Source organism: Tenrec ecaudatus, chromosome 6 (genome assembly GCF_050624435.1).
Source record: "Tenrec ecaudatus isolate mTenEca1 chromosome 6, mTenEca1.hap1, whole genome shotgun sequence".
Classification (NCBI taxonomy): Eukaryota; Metazoa; Chordata; class Mammalia; order Afrosoricida; family Tenrecidae; genus Tenrec; species Tenrec ecaudatus.
This window is the reverse complement of record NC_134535.1, coordinates 127,909,337-127,929,452: the sequence shown is the minus strand read 5'-3', so window position 1 is coordinate 127,929,452 and position 20,116 is coordinate 127,909,337. Positions and strand designations below refer to the sequence as shown.

At 44.3% G+C, this 20,116-nt stretch overlaps 1 protein-coding gene across 1 annotated transcript in view; it reads right to left on the bottom strand.

Moving 5' to 3' along the window:
- ANO2 (anoctamin 2) overlaps nt 1–20,116 on the bottom strand; it is a 415,077-nt gene that overhangs the window by 195,538 nt on the left and 199,423 nt on the right. The window contains exons 10-12 of the mRNA XM_075553136.1: nt 18,081–18,215; nt 6,745–6,905; nt 995–1,077 (exon numbers count right to left, since the gene is read on the bottom strand). Coding sequence (XP_075409251.1) covers nt 995–1,077; nt 6,745–6,905; nt 18,081–18,215 — 379 coding nt within the window. The remainder of the gene's footprint in view (nt 1–994; nt 1,078–6,744; nt 6,906–18,080; nt 18,216–20,116) is intronic.

The window sequence follows — 20,116 nt, the reverse complement described above, 5'->3', positions numbered from 1 at the left end:
AAGTCAGTGGTCCTGAGTTCAAGCTGAGGTGCATCCATTGCCGTGGGAGAGTCGGGAGAAAGCCTGTAGTCTCAGGATGCTGTGGTCAGTCTTTGCATGTGACCGCCTTCTGGTCCTTCCAGAGCCGTCTACCCCCTGCCCCATAGTCACCGTTGCTGCTCAATCAGTAGTGGCAGCATATAGAGTTACTATCCCTTTGAAGTTGTACTGGTCATAACGACCTGGGCTAGCTGAAGTTGGAAGTACAAGAAGAGGGGAGAGGGCTGAGCGGGAGAGAGGCAGCTGTTTGGAAAATGAGGAGTTACGGTGGGCATGGGGAATGGTGAGCGCTCTCACACTTAGGTCTCGAGGATCAAGTCTGGGGGCGTCCTTCTCAAAGATCCCTAAATAAAAACTGGTTTGTGTCTAGCTCTTTAGACATCATCTGTTCAGAAAACCACATGCTAAAGAAACCACGCCTTCACTTAGCTCGCATCTCATTTTCGCATCGTGCACTAGCTTAGGCTGTAGCGGTTTCATGGTTCTCTGCTTTCCCATCAGCATCAAAGGCAGCCAGTACCCAGTATCATCCTTCTCCCTGTCTCCCTGGAGGGTCACGGAGGCATTTGGACAGATACGTATGCGAGATCACATTGAGTGATTCCTGTGTTATGGATTCATGCTCCCTGGCTAATATGGGAAGTAGATGCATGTTGAGTTCAATCTCAAGGCAACTTCAAGATTTGCCATTTGGGCCAAATTTTCTCCCAGGGCAGGGCACTGGGCCTTCTGGCTAGCCCCCATACCAAATGTCTTCCACCCAAATAAAAAGAGAGGATATGAATTTTTTGCCTCATTGCAAATCAACCATGACTTAGTTCATAAGAAAATAAAAATACTGAGAGAGAATGAAAGAGAGAGCCAGTTCCCTGACTGGCTGATGGGACAGTATAGTAAGTGGCCAGCTCTAGATGCAAAGCCAAACTCGATCAAAGCAGCACGCAAGAGAACTCACCTCTTCCTCTTCTATCCCGGTCAGGTCCCAGAAGTAGCCCAGTCGCATCTGTAGTCTCTTCCAATTCTCAAGAAACATGGTTGCTTAAAAAGGAAAAAAGAAAGCATTCGTTATTTTTGGAAGAGTGGATTCTGAGTATGCTTTGGGTTTGCCCAATGGAGGTGGTGGGTAAATGTATCAATTTCAAATTTAAGGACTCTCTTTAAAGCATCCGACTGCTCCTTCTTCTAGCTGGAACTGCTCAAAATATTCCATATCCTAATAAATATATAAGGTCATCTATACACACCTTTCCCATTTATAGGTTATGAGAAGAGGATGATTAAAGGAAGGACAGAAAGACAAAGAAAAATCCACATCTTCCCTTTGCAGCTAGTCTTCCTGTCCCCAGCACCACTTCCCTTGTCTGGCCATAACTATCTCACATACACAGTCTCCTCACAGTTCTACCTGACTCCAGAGCCTCAATCTTATAACCCACCCTTAATGAAGTTTAAATAATTTCCTTTTTAAATGGCACTTACTTATTCCTTCCACTTGCTTAGTGAATATTTGTAGAATCCCTATCATACCTATACATCACCCAGTTTGCCGTCCCCAACCACAGGCTCCTGGAAGGGCCACCACGCTCCCCACCCCACAGCCGCGGCTATTTATACGATGTTGAGCACAAGATCCTGGGCGTGCTGGTGGACCTCTTAGGTTCTTTCGTGAAATCAGAATTAAGAGACACAAAAAGAAGAAGTATTAGAAATACAGCAATGGAAAGAAGGGAGGAAAGGAGAGCTTTGGTTTCAGAAAGCCCCTCCAGTTCCTAAATGCATGGCTCTATTTTGTTACCCACATTCTGAAGCCTATATCATCTTGTTCTTTTATAATCTGAGCTTTCCTATGTGAGCAAACTATGGTGAAATTGTAATCCTGAAAAATATTAACCCCACCTAAGGTATCATTGAGAAGCTCTTGGTGGGGTAGTAGTTACGCATTGGGCTGCTAACCACAAGGTCAGCAGTTCGAAACCACCAGCTACCCCATGGGAGAACGATGAGGTTTTTTACTCCCATAAAGAATGTGGTAGTTACATAATTTGTTGTCAATTTGAGACTCAAGAGTGAAGGGGTGGAGTTTAGCCCATCAACCAGGTTGCAGCTTGAGGACCTCATCTGGAGGTGCTAAGGAGATAAATAGCTCCCTGGAGGTGAGACACATGCTCACTTCCTGTAAGACATTCTTGTTGACAAGCCACATGGAGGTAGGCTGATGGCAGCCAGAGCCTCAGAGCTGGAGGAGCCACGTAGAGACCCATACCAGCACTAAGATGCTCCTACCACGACTGGATCCACAAAACTTTCCACCCACTGGTCTGTGATCTTCCTGCATTCAGCATCATTTCATGGCTGTGTGAGGTTAAAGAGGAATTTATGGACTAGTATCCACATATGGGGTAATATCAGACTTATGGACTTGATGTGGACTGGGCTGAGATGTTTTCTCAATATTCAATTGCTCTTGTATATAAAGTTCTTTCTTATATACATATGAGTGTCTATAAATTTGTTTCTCTTGCCTACCCAGGCTAACACAAAGAGTTACAGTTTTGGAAACACACAGGGACAGTTCTACCCTGTCCTATTGGTTGCTATGAGTTGGAATCAACTTGATTGCAGTGAGTTTGGTTTTTTGTTTGGAAGTGATCACTGAGTGGGCTGCTAATTGCACGGGGGATGGGTTCAAACCTGCCAGCTGCCCTAGGGAGAAAGGTGACTTGATGGCAGTAGGTTTAAGTTATCATCACTGTTTCGGGATGGTTGAGGAGACCAGGTGAATGTGATGTGGATTTTGCTCTAAAATGGTTTACAGTCTATCAATAAAAGTGATTAGGACACAGAATGGCATTAAAAGAAACAACCTATGGAAATCTAGATGTGGTAGTTACATTGTTTTGTGTCAACTTGAAGATATATAAAAGTGTCCGGTGGTATTCCACATCCCAATCAGGTACAGCATGATGGTGCCTGCCTCCTTGTGGGCTGGGCCTTCTCCTAAGGAAGGGCCCTGGGAACCTGCCCTCACCTCTCTGCCTTCACCTTCCTGCTGGCTGACACTGGTTGCTGGCAGCGCCCTGGAATTGCGTCCACAAAACTTTGCACCCACCAGCCTGTGATCTTCCTGCATTCTGCATCATTGCATATGGCTGTGTGAGTCTGAAAAGGGACTTATGGACTACTATCAGACTTGAGTTGGGCTGGGCCGGGATGTTTACCTGATATATAAAGCTCTTTCTTACACATATATGAGTGTCACTGGATTTGTCACTGGATTTCTTGAGTCAACCCGGCCTCACACACCAGAAGAGAGAGGGCTAGCTTCCAAAGAAGACATGGGAGTTGAATGTTGAAGAACAATGTGATCTGGGCAGTGAAGCAGGCACTGGGACAAGGAAGGTGACAATAGTCATCCACCGGAACCTTCCATGGTTCTTCAGGCTCCAAGTCCGCTCTGGATGCCTGGCCCTTGCGTGGCTGACCTGACCCATCGAGCTAACTCTACTCCTCTCTTTTGTCAACACGCCTCACTCCTGCCTTTCTGCAGAGTCATCCCCCAACTGTCCTGCCCATCTCCTCCTTGTGTGATTGTCCTCTTCCATCCCACCTGCCAAGGGCTGCCCTCATCCTGTCTGACTCAGTTCAAGCCCCACCTTTTCAGAAAATCAAGTTTTAGGAGTATCCTCTCCTGTACACCCCGATTAGCCTTCCTTCCATGGCATCCTGGGAGAGGAAGGGCTTGACACGCCCTCCACGTCCACACCGTCCTTAATCAGAGTCTGGACAGCCACCAGACTGAAGCGCAAGCACCGCGCTGCTCACTGTGCTTGACTATTGGCTGCCAATGGGCATCGGAAGTGTAGAAAAAGGACCATAAACACCCTGGGGTCACAACCAGGCTCTAACCCGCCCAGGTTGACATGGGGAGCAGCCCAGGACTGAGCACAATAACACAGCTACTTAACCCTGTGTTGATGTTACTTGGTGCTACAGCATAGTGCACTGATCCGTATGTTTTTTTTGTTTGTTTTCCTTCATTGGATTTTGAGTCTTTCTCAGGTGTGCACATCCTGACCTTCTGACTCTGGCATTGGCCCTGGGATCCTCGCTCTCCTGTGGTTCTTCATGGTGCCTAAGGGGGAGCGGGTGCTCTGAGTCCAGTGGGGCACCAAGCTTGCCTAACGGTGGAGTTCTCCATGAAGGAAGACATGCCATACAATGAGAACAGAGGAGAGAGGCCAAGAGTGGCTCGAAGAGGAGTCATGAGGGTTTGTGAGGCCCAAGCTCATAATAAAGAGCAGCTCACATTTCTGGGTGCACGCTACAGGATGGGCGCTAGGCTAGGCCCTTTGTACTTGGATTGCCTTTTCTTGTTGCAAGATCGCTGTGGGAGTCACTATTCTTTAACTTGTTTTACAGATGAGGGCAATGGGGCGCAAAGATTCGGTAGCATGCCCAAGGTGGCCCGGTAGCTTGGCTAAAAGCATGGGCTTTTGTGACAAAAAGCCAGGTTCCTATTTACTTGCAATGAGGTCCATGGCGGGTAAGGGGCACTTCCTGGCCCCTCAGTTGATGTCCTCAACCTTTATCCAGAGAAGATTTCTGAAATCCTTCCTCTTGAAGTCTCTTTCCAATACAACCTCACACTCTCTCGACCTCAAGGTTTTCTGAACTCTGTAGCCAGAATCGCAGGGAAGCTTGGCCTGGAAATGCCAACAGTCTTAGGTCTTGCTGACTTCGACCCTCCAAGTACCCATCGTCCCTTCAACCACCATCCCCATGGCCACCACTAGGCGGAATCTGCCTCTCTATAGACGTGCATTGCTTCTTCCTGGCCCTGTTCCTGACAGGTCTGGGCCCAGTCCCAGGTTCGCGTGGCACAGCCCCGCCAATCATAATCATCATGCTAGCAAGAGGCGTTATTAGTATTCGTTGCTGTAATTTAGAGGCAGTCATGCTCAGGGGCACTTGGCCGCTATAACCAAACACACAATCACATGAAAAGCAGAAAGGTTGTTACAAAAATATATGAGCAACGCTATGTCAGGAAGTTCTGACACAAGCCCTCCCCTTCGGCCTTTCCCTGCTCTGCTGTGGGAGAGGAAGAGCAAGAAGCTGAATGGTGAAAGTAGTCAACTACGGAGAGTCTCAGAAGGGGTAGGAGGTGTCTATTCAGGACAGTTATTGAGGAAAAAGAAGCTGAAGTTGTCGTTGGGGCTAGAAGCTGAAAAACACAATTGCAAACCAAGTTCCTCTATAATAGGAGATTACATATCCCAGGAAATGTCTGAAGGGATAATTGGTTCCCAAGTTATTAAGCTTCAGCTATGCTGGTAATGGCTACAAGACATTGAATGTATTTTTAAAACATGGCTTCTGGGTGCTAAATTTATTCAAGTGAACTTTGGGGGTCACTACACGATGCTCCTTCGCAACAAGGATACACAGAGCTATCGCTGGCTTGCCGGGCACCAAGCTATAACTCGATCGGTTCTAGCATTCCTTCCTGTGAATGATTCCAGAACTCTCTGGTCACGAACCCCATTTCTTCATATTCCCTGCTCCTACTTTTGATGGGCTGACTACTCCCCGCGTGCCTCTGAGAAGTGGCTGCTCCCTCTGAGTGTCCCCTGAAATTTTTCTGTGGTGACTTAACAACATGGACTGTTTCCAGGCTTGGTTGTCCTCCACCCAAGTGAAAGGCCCTGAAGGGAACAGGAAAAGTTTATTCTCCCTTGCCCCACTGTCTTGTCTTCTCACACTTGCAGGGACGTGTGACTCACAGACCCATCCTGGCACATCCTCCAGACCCCACGGAGCCAGTGATAAATCAAGTCACCCTGGCGGCAAGGCTTGTGAACCAAGAGGAAAGCAAAAGGCCTGCCCCCCAATGATGGGAACACTGGGGAAGTAAAATACGGGCAGTGCTACCAAGATGGGCGGAAGCACGGTGACCTGGTTACTTTCTTAATACCAGTGAGCGTACATTAATTTAAAAAAATTCTGCTATCACCCAGTTGTTTCTCTTGTTAGAAAGAATAGGAATGAGTGTGTGTGTGTGTGTGTGTGTGTGTGTGTGTGTGTGTATTTGGTCAGAGAGCTAGGATTCAGAGAAAGATTTATTACTCGGATACTCTGAAGGAGACAAGTGGAGAGAACAATAATTGAAACTATTTGCCCTTTCCTTCAGAAATCCTTTTGGTAGGAATATTTAAAAAAACACACAAACAACCACTGTGACACTAAATTAAACCATGACGGACTACACTCATGGAAATTACCCCAAATCCGAAGCAAGAGACCAGGTTCCCTCCCACCTTTGCCACCAGCCAACTCTCTGACCACAGCCTTTGCCCTATTGGTCTGAATCTTGTGCTGGGTGAAATCTGGGGGGCTCTGTGTGACTAAATCCAAGGATCTGGAGGCTGTATGGGTGTACTAGAGTTTTCAAAGCATGGGCAAATTCTGAACACACAGGAGGGAAGTGCGGGCTAACATGACTCTGTCTAGGAGGACAAATAAATCATGGGGGAAAGTCCCTGTCTCTAGTCTGAGTACAAAAGTGAACTCAACGACCCCCAAAGCGACTTCTTAGGCTTAAAAGGCAAAATGCTAAAGGAATTAGAGGTTGGGGTTTTAGAACCCAGACGCTGTACCCACTGAAAGGCATCTCCCGGGTAAGAAAGCCTCCGAACACTTCCTTACCCCACAGAGCCATGAAGATGGAGAAGAAGACGGTTGCAGGGTTGTCGAACAGGTGGCTGGCCCGTGCTGTTCCACAAGCTGTGCTGAGGTTCCAATAGTCACAGGACTTGTCACACAGGGGACACATGGTGAAGGCGTTTTGCTGATCACACATCTCTTTGCTGCAGCAGACAGAAGCAACTGGTTTAGGGGAAGCTCACGCAAGGCCCACCCCAAGCACAGCACCCCAGAGCAACTCCTCCCGCCAAATTCATGGCCATTGATTCCATGAGCGTAAAAGAAGTGGAAATGAGTATTCACCCTGAGAGCACTACTGGTATTTTGTCTTAAACAGTCAAAAGAACGCGTCCTCTCCTAAGGGTATAAACTTTCTTGCCAACTCAAAGTATCTCAACAGGGAGTTAATGACCATCGAGTGCAGCTGTTGCATGTTATGTGATGCCTTGTAAATACCTTAAAAATACCTTTCCTCTAAAAGGTTGTAGGAAGCACCAAGAATTGCAAAGAAACCACCTGCCAGACACTCGATCCATTTTTCAGGCACAACGTGTTTTCTTCAACCCTACTGGATGTCTCATAAGAGAGAACACAGGTCACAAAGAGAAGTGCACATGAGTGCACGGTAGACCAGCACAAGCTCTCACATCTAGAAGCAGCAGCCACCTGTTCAAGAATGGTGCTTGATCTGCAAGAATGGAGAAAGACTGACCATGGATTTGGAGGTAGAAGTCCTTATAGAACGAGGTTTAATAACCAAAACTGAATCAGTATCAAATCATCCTTAGTATAAAAGGTTAATTAACTAAGCTGATGTGGTAGTTACATCATCTGTTGTCAATTTGAGACTTAAGAGTGAAGGGGTGGAGTTTAGCCTGTCAATCAAGTCACAGTTTGAGGACCTCATTTGGAGGCTCTAAGGAGATAAATAGCTCAATAGAGGCGGGACACTGGCTGATTCTCTGTGAGACATTCCTGAGGACAAGACACATGGAGCCACGCTAGAGCCCTGGAGGTGAAGGAGCCACGTGGAGAACCTGCCAGCACTGAGATGCTTATAATACCACTGTATCCACATGACTTCCCGCCCACTGGCTTGTGATTTTCCTGCATTCTGTATTGTTGCATTTGTTTCGTGAGTCTGAAGAGGACTTTATACATTGGTATCAGACATGTGGGCTAATATCAGACTTATGGACTTGATCTGGACTGGGCTGGGATGTTTTCTCAATATTCAATTGCTCAAGTATATAAAGCTCTGTCTTATACGCATATGGGTGTCTCTATGGACTTGTTTCTCTAGTCTACCCAGACTAACGCAGCTGCCAATTGAAAGACTGGGGTTAGCATCCACTCAGAGAACTACTTGGGTGATCTACTTCCCAAACGTCAGCTATTTGAAACCAGGTGGAGCAAAATTCCACTCTGACACAAACAGGCTTGCCCAGAGTTCAAGTCAACACAGTAACACCTATTTTTGTTTGTTTGTTTTTTGTTGTTTTCATCAGAATGATCATAAACCTAAAATGGAATTAGAGAGACTAAAAGAGAAAAATAAAGTCGTCCAGGGCCTACGTTCTCTTGATACCCAGAGAGAGAATCATAAGTCAAATAACTGCTGATATTCCACATCCCAACCTGCTGGCAGTAAATTTCCACTCAAAGGACGGATGGATATGTTTGGACTTCCATTGCATTCATCTGTTAAATGACTAGGCGAACCCCAGCTGTTTAGAAATAACAGTCAAAGCATTACCAGCACGAAATAGGGTCCCTAAGCCCTCTAGAGGTTATCAGTCTTGGAAAGATCTACAGTCTCGGAAACCAGAAGGGTCAATTCTGGCCTGTTCTATCAGGTCACTATGAACCAGAATGGACTTGATGGCAATAAGTTTGGTTTTGAGTTTTGGTGTGGCGGTAGGAAAATAAATGACATCACGCTGATGCGCAATATTCCCCTGGGTGGATGGGTAGATGGTTAAGCTCTTGGTTGGAGGGGAGAAGGTGGAGAAACTCAGGCTTTCATGAGATGGAAACATTGGCTCCTGTCATGGAGCAGCTGCAGCTTTGGCGATGAGGAAACAGGCGATCGCAAAGCACATCTGCACTTTCTACTGAGAGTCAGCAGAGGGTGCTCCAGAGCATGGCTGCAAGCAAGCATCCCTGATGAGGGCTGGGAAGCTGGTACCCTGGGTCCTAAGACAAATGCTGTGATCAAACCCATGAAGCCAAAGCAATGCCTGGATCTAGTCAATAAGAAGGCAAAGGTTAGGAGATTTGCATAAGGCTGTCACTGCCCATCATGCCCCAGCTTTCAGGCCCCTGTTTTTAATGAGCCATGAAGTCTGCATTAGGAAAAGGTCTTCGGTGAGAGAATGGAAACTCCAGGTCTCTGAGGATACATTTTTGTTCATCCACTGACTCGCTGCTCTCCATTGGCAAGTGTCAATAAAAATGACTCACTCACATCAGAAATATTAAATAGAAATATCTTAATGAGTACAGCTGTGCTATTCTCACCTAGGCATGTTCTTATTGGTAACTAGAGAACATGACTTATGTTAAGTCTTTCGGGGTCACACAAGTAAAGTGTTCACGGTAAAGTTGAGAAGGAGTTCTTAAGCACTCTCTTAAAGAATAAGTTCACACAGAAAACGATTTGTCAGGATAAATTCGAGTAAAGAGTTCTTAGTCTTTAGTCCTCTCTGAGTAACACATGAATTTCTCAGTGCCAACTTTCAAAGAGATTTCAGTGAAATGATTTAATCCATGTAGACAAAGGAGAGAGATCATCTTAGCCAATCTAATCCTAGTTGAGCCTAGTCATTGGTCAGAAATGAAGAAATTATTAACACCTAACTTGGTGCAAGGCATTATAAAATTTAAGTGCTGCATAAACTAGAGTATAGTTAACCTCCGCTCGTTTGTACAAAATGTCCTCAGGTTATTTGCATTTCAATGCAGTATGTTTTATATGTATTGAGAGCAGGGTTTCTTTGGTTCTTTTTGTGGCAATTTTAACTTCCTTGAGAAATTCTGACTTGTGACACATTTTTTTAAAATCTAAAAACCATAAAGAGAGTAGGCTTACTGGTAGGATAGCGATTGGTAGAACACACTGGACTCTGGACCTTAGACACCTTTAAGATACAGAACTGAACTCACCCCCATGGTTCAATTGTCAGCCAAACAACAGACAAATTTATAAGCAGAACAATAACACAAGTGTGGCATACACACTTTAAAATGATCCACGATAGGAGATCAAAATCAAGGACAAAGTTCAGTAAGATTAGGAAACGAAGGAGGAATGGAAGTGGGAAACACTGGTAGGAAGTGGGTTACATTGAAGGGATTGCAATGAAGGAGAAGAAAGAAAATATGTATGAACAATTGAATGTAAAGCTGATGACCTGCTCTGTAAACCTTCACAAAATTCACAATAAAAAGTTGTATGTATTTATACTTATGTGTGTCATATATGAGGGGGTACCACCAAAAACCCAGAATTGCACTGGGCAGAGCAGAGTTTTTATAGTATGCATCTTTCCTGCTAGGTGAGCATCGGGCATTTCATTCTGAGTAAGTGCACCCAGTGGCATCACCTAGCAAGGTTCTCTCTGATCACAGTGAATTTTTTCATAAAGGCAGTTTCACAAGGACCTTGTCTTTTTTGATAATGGCCAATTTAAGAGGATAGTGTGCAGCTGTGAAATTTTGTTTCCTGCTTGAGAAAAATGCCACAGAAGCTACTGTGGTGGTGAAGGCAGCTTACAAGGACAGAGCTACAGGAAAAGTTCAAGTGCACGAGTGGTTTCCTTGTTTCAATATAAGTGAAGTGCCAACTGATGACGAACCTTGTTCTGGATATCCATCCTTCTGGACATCCATCCGGAATGGGCAAAAATGTTGACAAAATGCATGCACTTGTGGTCGAAGACCAATGATGATGGACCAGTGAAGAGATGGGGAAGTTATCTGGACTATCTTGGTTCGGCAAATGTTAACGGAAGATTTGGGAATGAGAAGGGTCACTGCGAAATGTATGCCTCAGGTTCTGACTGACCAGGAAAAAGAACACAGAGTAGAAACATGCCGTGCTTTGAAAGAACAGCACTGAAGCAACCCCGATTTTTTCCCCAAGGTCATTACTGGTGATGAGATATGGCACTATCCTATGACCCCAAAAGCAAATGTCAATCAAGCCAGTGGAAGGCACCATCATCACCTTGCCCCACCCCCCAAAGCTTGTCAAGTGATATCAAAGATCAAGATGAAGCTCATTCATTTTTTTGATGTGAGGGGTATAGTGCCTTGGACGTTCCTTCCACCAGGTCAGCTCAAGCTTTCTATTTAGAGGTTCTGAAAAGATTGCGCGACAGCGTGCAAAAAAAGGGGTCTGATTTGTGGCAGACAGGGGACTGCTTTTTACAACCATGACAATGCACCTGCTTATGCAGTTACCCCAGTGTGCCAGTTTGGGACATAAAACAGTTTGCCTCTCTTGCCCCATGCACCTGACTCACCTAACCTCACTCTGTGACTTCTTTTTGGTGATAAGGTTGTTTTGTAAAAAATAAATAAGTACATAGTTTTGGGGTAAAAAATCCAGTGTTTGGGGGGTACTCCCTCATATGTACATATAATATATATGTTATATATCTGTTGTTATTGTTCAGAGCCATCAAGTCTGATCTGACTCATAGTGACCTATGCACAACAGAACGAAGCAGCACGTGATCCTGCTTCAGCCACACCATCATTCCCACCCGCAAGCCCATTGTTGCAGCCACCATGTCAACCCATCCCCGTGAGGGCCTTCCTCTCTTTAGCTGCCCGTCCGCTTTACCAAGCATGGCGTCCTTCTCCAGGGACTGGTCTCTCCTGACAATATGCCCAACACATGTAATATAAAGTCTTGCTGTCCTTCCCTCCAAAGAATATTCTAGCCATACTTCTTCCAAAATCAATTTGTCCTTTTAGCAGTCTAAGGTATATTTAATATTCGTCTGCAGCACCACAATTGAAATGAATTGATTCTTCTTGGGCCTTCCATATTCTATGTCCACCTTTGACATACATAAGGGGCAATGGCTTGGGTCAGGCGCACCTCATTCCTCAAAGTAACATGCTTGTTTTCAATACTCTGAAGAGGTCTTGTGTAGCAGATTTACTTAACGCAACTTGTCTTCTGACCTCTTGACTGTTGCTTCCATTGATTGTGGATCCAAACAAGACAAAATCTTTGAAAACTTCAACTTTTTTCTCTATCGATCGTGAAGTTACCTATCGGTGCAGTTGTGAGGATTTTGGTCTTCTGTAAACATGGAGTCCTAATCCCCACCGAAGGTTGCCATCCTTGGTGTTCATCAGCAAGTGCCTCCCGTTCTTCTCATTTTCAGCATGCAAGGTTGTGTCATCCGTACCTCTCAGGCTGTTAATCCTAATGCCACATTCTTCTTCGTATAATCTGATGATTAGTTCAGCATACAGACTGAACAAGCATGGTGAGATTATATAATCCTGATTTTAAACCATGCAGCATTCCCTTGTACTGTTTGCACAACTGATTCTTGACCCATAGACAAGTTCCACGTGAGACCAATGAAATATTCCGAATTCCCATTCTTCTCAAGGCTATCCATAGTTGATTATGGTCCACACAGTCAAATGCCTTGGCAGAGTCAATAAAAGACAAGTAAACAACTTTTTGGTAGTCTCCGCTTTCAGCCAAGACCCATCTGACATCAGCAATAATTTCCCTTGTTCCATGTCATCTTCGGAATCCAGCCCAAACCTCTGTCAGTTCCCTGTCACAGAACGGCTGCAACTAGTGGTGGGTGATCTTCAGACAAATTTTACTGTGCGCATTATCAATGATAACGCTCTATAGTACAAGCATCCTGTCGGGCCGCCTTTCTTCCAGTCAGTTGGCCAAGTATCTGTCATAGATGAGTAAGTGCTTCCAGTGCTTCATCAGCTTGTTGAAACATTTCAATTGGTATCCCATCAATTCTTGAAGATTTGTTCTTGGCAAATGTGTTCAGTGCTGCTTGAACTTCTTCCTTCAGCACCATGAATTCGTGATCATACGCTACCTCCGGAAATGGTGAATCGTCGACTAGTTCTTTTTGGTACAATGGCTCTGGACTCTTTCCATCTTCTCTTAAAGCAGCCTTCACCACTCAATGGTTTGCCCATAGAATCTCAAGTTTGAAACTTGAGGCTTGAATTTTTTCTTCAGTTCTTTCAGTTCCAGAGACACTGAGCACACTCTTTTTTTCTTTGGGTTTTCTAATGCTAGGTCTTTATATGTTTCACTATAATAGTTGGCTTTTTCTTCTCAACATGTAAATGTCTTTCAATTCCTTGGGAGAGGCACCCTCTAAACAAGACATAAGAGGAGTGGCAGCCAACTACAACTAAAAGCATGTCTAGTTGATTCACGAGCTGCATAATCCACCGATCTCTAGTTTAAAACAACTGCAGTTATTAATCAGACAGTATATTCCCTCAATTCATTATTTTCTCTAAAAAGCATGAGAGTTGGTGAAGCAGTTGAACCAAGACAGTGAGGTCAACGGTGTTCTTGATTGAATCGTTGCTCACAAATTAAGTGACACAAGTCCGGGCTAACACAAAGAGAGAAGGCGCAATAAGGCAATTATTCAGAAAACTTTAAATATTATTTTAGAAAATGAAATTTGCTATTAAGGTTCTACAAGTAAATTAATGTTGTTTTTATTTGGTTTTCAGTCAAAGCTCATAAGGTTTTTAGACTTTCCTTATTTGCATGAAGTAAAAACAAAAACTTCACTGCCAATGAAATGGTTCAACCATATTAGATGGAGTGGAAGCACCCCTGTGGGTTTCTGAGACGGTAACCCTTCACAGGAGCAGAAAGCCTCATCTTTCTCCTGGGGAGTGACTGGTGGTTTCGAACTGCAGACCTTGCAGTTTGCAGTCCATCACATAATGCAGGGCTACTTTACTCACAAAAGCAGGGACCTAACAAATAAAACCAATCCCTCATCATGTAGAGAAAATATACAAGCAATACTTATAGCTCACGTATCACAGTTATCAGTAAGAAGTTACTACGTAAAATTCCATAAATACAATGTCAGCTTCCTGATTTTCATATCGAACGACAGCTCTGTGAGATGTGACCATTTGGGGAAAGCTGGAGGAAGTGTATACTAAGTTGTTTTTGTATTATATATCATTGTACCTTCCTGTGAATCTATATTTCAAAATAAAACTTTTTTTAGTGTACATCCAAGTCTATGATAAAAATTTCTCACCCTAAAGTAATCCTGAAAACAGAATAGGGTTAAGTTGTTCATCATTTTTAGGAGTGGATGGTAGATACCTATTGTTATTCCCAAACACACTGCCATCAAGTAGACTCTGACTCACCCTGTATGGGAGTTTCAAGGTTATACATCTCTATATGGAGATATAGCCTCATCTTTCTCCCAAAGAGCAGTTAGTGGGTTTGAACTGCCAACATTGGGGTTAGCAGTTCAATGCTGACTCGACATCACCACCAGAACTCATCAAGTGACTTCTGATACATACCAAGCCCATGTGCCAGAGTGTGACTGCGCTTGTGGGTTTCTGAGACTGTTCATCTTTATGGAAATAGAAAGCCTCTTCTCTCTCCTGCAGAGCAGCTCGTGAGTTTGAAGCACCAAACTTGAGGGACCCCACTACATCACCAGAGCTCAGAATTGACTCGATGGCCGTGAGTCTGAGTTTTCAGTCTTTACAGAAGCAGACCACTAGGTCTTTCTCCCACCATGTTGCTGAGGGGTCTTTTTGATCTTCTCACCACACCATTCATTGCTATTCAGTGCTATCAAGTCCGTTCTGACCCATCATTCAACCCTAGAGCAACAGAACAAACCATTGCCCAGTACTGGGTCATCCTCACCACTGCTATTACAAAGGATGCCATTGATCCAACCTATGTGAATCCATCTCCTTGAGGGCATTTCTCTTTTTTGCTGACTCTCTAGTTTACTAAATAAACACGGTGTCCTTTTTCCAGGTGCTGATCCAGCCTAATAAGGTATGCAAAGGTTGGGAAACAAAGTCTCACCACCCCTGCTTCTAAGGAGTACTGTAGCTGCACTTCCTCCAAGAGAGATCTGTGTGTTTTTCTGGAAGTCCACAATACTTTGAATATTCTTAGCCAATATCATAATTCATATGCATCAACCCTTTAGCAGAATTCCTTACTCTTTCCACTTGCTTTCACATGCATATGGAGTGGCTAAAAACACCATGGCTTTAGTCAGGCACAATGTAGTCTTCAGAGTGACAGCTTTGTTCTTTAATACTTTTTAAAAGTCTTTCTCATGCAACAGATGTGTCCAGTGCAACATACATCACTGGATCCCTTGTCTGCTGCTTCCAAACGCACTGATTGTGGGTCCAAGTCGATTGGAATCCAAGACAACTTCAATCTTTCTCCGTTTATCATGAGGCTGTTTATTGGTCTAGCTGGGATGATTTTTATTGTTTTTCCTTTACATTGAGTTGTAATCCATACTGAAGGCTGTTGCTTTGATCTTTATTAGTAAGTGTTTTGAATTCTCTGGGCTTTCAGCAAGCAAAATTGTGTTAATTGCATACTGAAGGTTATTGATGAGCCTTCCTCCAATCCCCTTGCCTCATTCTTCTTCAGTAGTCTAATTTATCAGATTACTTGTTTAGCATACAAATCGAATAAGTATGATGAAAGGATACACCTTTCTTGATTTTTTTAAACCACTTTTACTGGGAGCTCTTACAGCTTTTATCACAATCCATACATTCCTCCAATGGGCCAAGCACAATTGCACATATTCCGTCTTCCTCGTTTTCAAAGCATCCTCTTCCCACTTGAACTCCCCATTTCTTTCCCCTCCCCCCACCTTTCTTAATTTTAAAACACACACAAACCCCTTGTTCTTTTTCTAATGATGGCCTCTTGGTCCATATGAAAGTTCTGAATGAGTACAATTAAATGTTCTGGAATTCCCATTCTTAGAAATGCTATCTATAGTTTTTCAGATGAATGCTTTTCAGTAATCCAGACAGTCAATAAAACACAAGGCATCATCATTCTGGTATTATCTATTTTCATCCAAAATCCATCCGACATCAGCAATGATAGTCCTTGTGCCATGTCCTCTTCTGAATCCTCTGGCAGCTCCCGGTGGATGCACTATGGCAATTGCACTGGGATTTTCTTCAGTACAATTTTATTTGCATGTGGTATTATGGTTTTTCAAATGCTCTTAAATAATTAATGTTAAATAACATTTTCAATCATGTGACAAGTTTATTTTTAAATGTTTTTATAATATTTAAATATAGGTTGAAAAAGTTTTAAAAATGAATCAAAGCCTTTGTCTCTTGTACTGAGGTATTTAACTTTATTCTGCAGGTTGGCCTGAGACGATGGTATCTGCAGTGTATCTAATACGTAAGGCCATTTCTACACATTGACGTAGTGGCAATAGAGTTCAGTATTCCTTTCTGTCCTCCATGGATACCTTTTTCTCCAAAAAGCAAAGCCACAGCTCTTTAAGATGGCTATCATTCACCCCAACGACAGTGAGTGTCCAAAGTCCGTCCCTCCACCATGACTGATCGGTCCAGGGCATCCACCTAAACCAAGCTGAGCCAATGGAACGTTTTGACCCGAGAGCCACAGAGTGTCTTACTGTTGACTTCTGGGGACACCATGCCCAACACCTGAAATGCTGCTGAATCTGGTGCCATCCCATCATGATCAGGTGCAGACAGAACTCCTGTGCTCCGTAAGGTGTTCAGTAGATGCTATTTGGAAGGAGATCACCAGGCCTTACTTCCAAGTAGCAGTCCTACACATAACCACTATGTCCTCAGGGCTCTCTTCACACCCCAACGCACAACATGACCCAGCTACAATGTAAACGATTACAGCTCACGCGTACATAGACCTACACCTAGAGGGGTGCATGTGCATGTTCAGTGTGCATGCACGGGGGCAGACCTATCTTTGCAGCCTTTGTAGGCCATGGTAATATCCAGTGCTGACTAAGTCTGGCTTAGTCTGGCAGCTCTGCTGAAGCCTGCTCAGTATCACAGCAACGCACAAGCATCCACTTACTGACGGGCTGTGGTTGCCTTTGAGGTATATTGGCTGGGAAGAGAACTCAAGCCTCCCACACGGAAGGCAAGAATTGTACCACCAAACCACGACGGCCCTCGAATTGAGTATGAAGCCATGCACTTTGTACTTAGAATTGGATGTTTCTATCCAAATGGAGACACCTGCACTGAAGCCAATAAGCACTAGGAAAAATATATAAGTCAGCCATGGGGCATAAACAGAAGGAGTCCCTGCTTCCATGTTCCCTAGGCCAGTCACGTGCCTGCCATTGGACGCCTTGGGGCAGCCAGCACACTGACAGTAAATTCTTTTTTGCTTAAGCTAATAACAGAGTATTAAAATATGCTAACCAGGACAGTGGTGAAGATGGCATGTCACTTACATTCTAAATATTGATGAAGTGTCTCTTTTTTTCCTTATGTTCTCTGGATAGATACACAGATTCATTCAACCATTAATTTTAATCTCATGTTATGCTCTGACACTGTCTCCTTGAATCTTTACAACACCACCATGAAGTAGGAGTGTCATGGCTATTTACAGGGAGGAACATATGCAGTTAGCTACTTAGCTAATAGTTGACACTAACCAATTCGGAAAAAAAATTCATTGGCATTAAGTCAATTTGGACACGTAGCAAAAGATGTTATATGAATTGCTTATTTTCTTCATCGGCTCCATTCCCTCTACTGGCCAGTGTCTGCTCTATCCTTGGCTCTTCAAAGGCCCCATCATGGGCCTGTCACCTCCTGTCCTTTCTCACTTCCTAAACCACAAGCAGAGACTTCCTCAATTCCAAAGCTACCTGTTTCTATAGCCAGTCTCACAGCATCTTATCCTAAGGGTGTTTGACCAAATAGACGTGATTTCTCCCCAGCGCTATTCCAATGACTGTCTTGGGATCTTGCAGAAACCAGAGATCAATGTCATGAAGTTGAGGAAGGCCAAGAAGGATTTCTCAGACATTTTTCTCCAACCTGCCTACACCAGACCCTGACCTGTGACAAGAGCTTGACCAGAATTTGGTCTGACCATGCGCAGCAGGGCTCTTACCTCTGTGGGTGCTGAAGGGAGGAGAAAGACAGAGGGCGAGGACTTTGGAAGGAGACCTGTGAAATGCGCTTGCGACAGAAATGAAGCTCCAGATGACTACCACCTGGAAACCGAGCCTTCCTCTTTAAAACCAACGTACCTGGGAATATCTTCTTCGATAGTAGCACATCCATAGAGAAACACAATCACTCCAATGACAGAAGACGGGATGAGGAAATATGTATATAATCCAAGCCAGGCAAAATACAGTCCAATTTTTTCTCCAAAATACTTTCTGGAAAAGAAAGAAAGAAAACAAGAGTAGGACAGATTTGAAGAATGTTATGCACTTTCCTCATCTCTATCTGTTCTAAAGCCAACCTTGCGGCCGATGTTGCCTACACGAAGGATCTCAGTGGAAGAAATCAACACCTGGCCGATTCTGCAATGGAGTCCATTCCACTGGAAGCACATACACACACCTGCCTTGGCTGTTCGCATGACATCGAGAGCTGTGGGAAGGAATCCAGCCCTCAGAGCAAACTAAAACTAGCCCCCCAATTTCGGCATCTTTATCAGACAAACATGGAGACCACATCATCATTTCATGAGTGTCATGCTAGTCAACCCATCAAAAACAAACGCATTTGAACAAGTTTGTTTAAAGAAGAGACATAAACATGTACTCACCATGCGTACATGTATACAAAAACAAACACACATTCCTTTTTAAAGACCGGGATAAAAATGTAATGATGTGTTCGTATTGGTGTCTTTGGATGATGTTACTGAGTGGTTTTATTCCTTTGTTTTTTCATATTCTGTATTTTTCAAGTTCTCTTCTTGGTTAATGAATTACTTTTTCCATAAGAATAATCATATCTTTAGTAAATGATCACACCAAGTCTCTAAAATGTGATTTTCCCATCAGAGAAATACAGACTATGGATGTCTGAGGAGACGCACGCAATCTACAGAGGAACCATCTACTTCATGCCTCCAGAGTCCCTCACATGAAACACAAGGGGAAGAGGGAGTTCAGCCCGCCGTTTGATCGTAGTACAAAAGAGTAAGATGAACACGGACGAGAATCTATTTATTCACAACTAGAGGTTCCGCTTCCACATGGGATAGGGGCAGCTGCGAGAGAACACGGTTCCCACCCCAACTGGAAGAAGCTCTGAAATTCTACCTTTCTTAAGTCCCTCAGGGGGCTGAGAGAGTAAGGCGATCAGATGGACTGAAGTCCAAAACAAATGGCAAACTCCGAGAAAAGACGAGCCACATGAGCAGTTGAGATCCCGGGAAGAAGTGTCAGTCACCGTAAAAGTAGATAAGCAGGATAAGAAAATAGCTTCCCACCCCCCACCAAGTTCCAAAGGGCCCAAACGGAGTCCTGGTGGCACAGTGGGTGGAGCAGCCTCTGTGGTTCGGACCTCCCAGTCATTCCATAGGGACAAGATGAGGCAGCCTGCATCGGGAACGGTTCACAGCCCTGGAAATGCTAAGGAGCAGTTCTATTCTGTCCAATAGAGTTGCTATCAGTCAAAATAAGCTCCACGGCAGTGCTTCGGGGTTTTGGTGAATGGCCAAGAGTGGAAGAGCAGGTTGGCGTGCAGGTCCCATTAACTGGGAGCTCCAGACACAGGATTGGCACGCATGTGCAAGGTAGTTTCCTTTGCCTCTACCTGGTGCTCACAAGAAAGATAATAGACAGACTAAAGTAAGTCCCATTAGTAGCCCCCGGGCATGACAACCTGTCATTTCCAAGGCCATGGTTCTAATTAAAAGCCCTTCGCTGATGGTAGAGGGATCCTAAACCCAGGGTCTAAGTACAGACACACTGCGTGTGGCGTCGGAGCAAGGGTTCGCTAGGAGACTGCCTGCCTGGTGGTGAGTCCCTGGTTAGCTTAAATGGTTAAGAGCTTGCTGGCCTAGCCACAAAGTTTGTAGTTTGAGTTTACCCAAGGCACCTTGAAAGAAAACGGAGTATTTACTTCCAACAAGGAGCCATTGAAAATCCTAGAAGGCAGAGTTCTACTCTGACACACACGGGGTTATCATAAGGCAGAATCACTTGGACAGAAATGGATTTGGTTTATTATAATTTTTTGACCCTCTAGTGGTAGACAAGAAATGCATGTCAGCCCAACATGCTTCAAAACGTAACCCTGGGGAGAACGGAAAGTTCTCTCC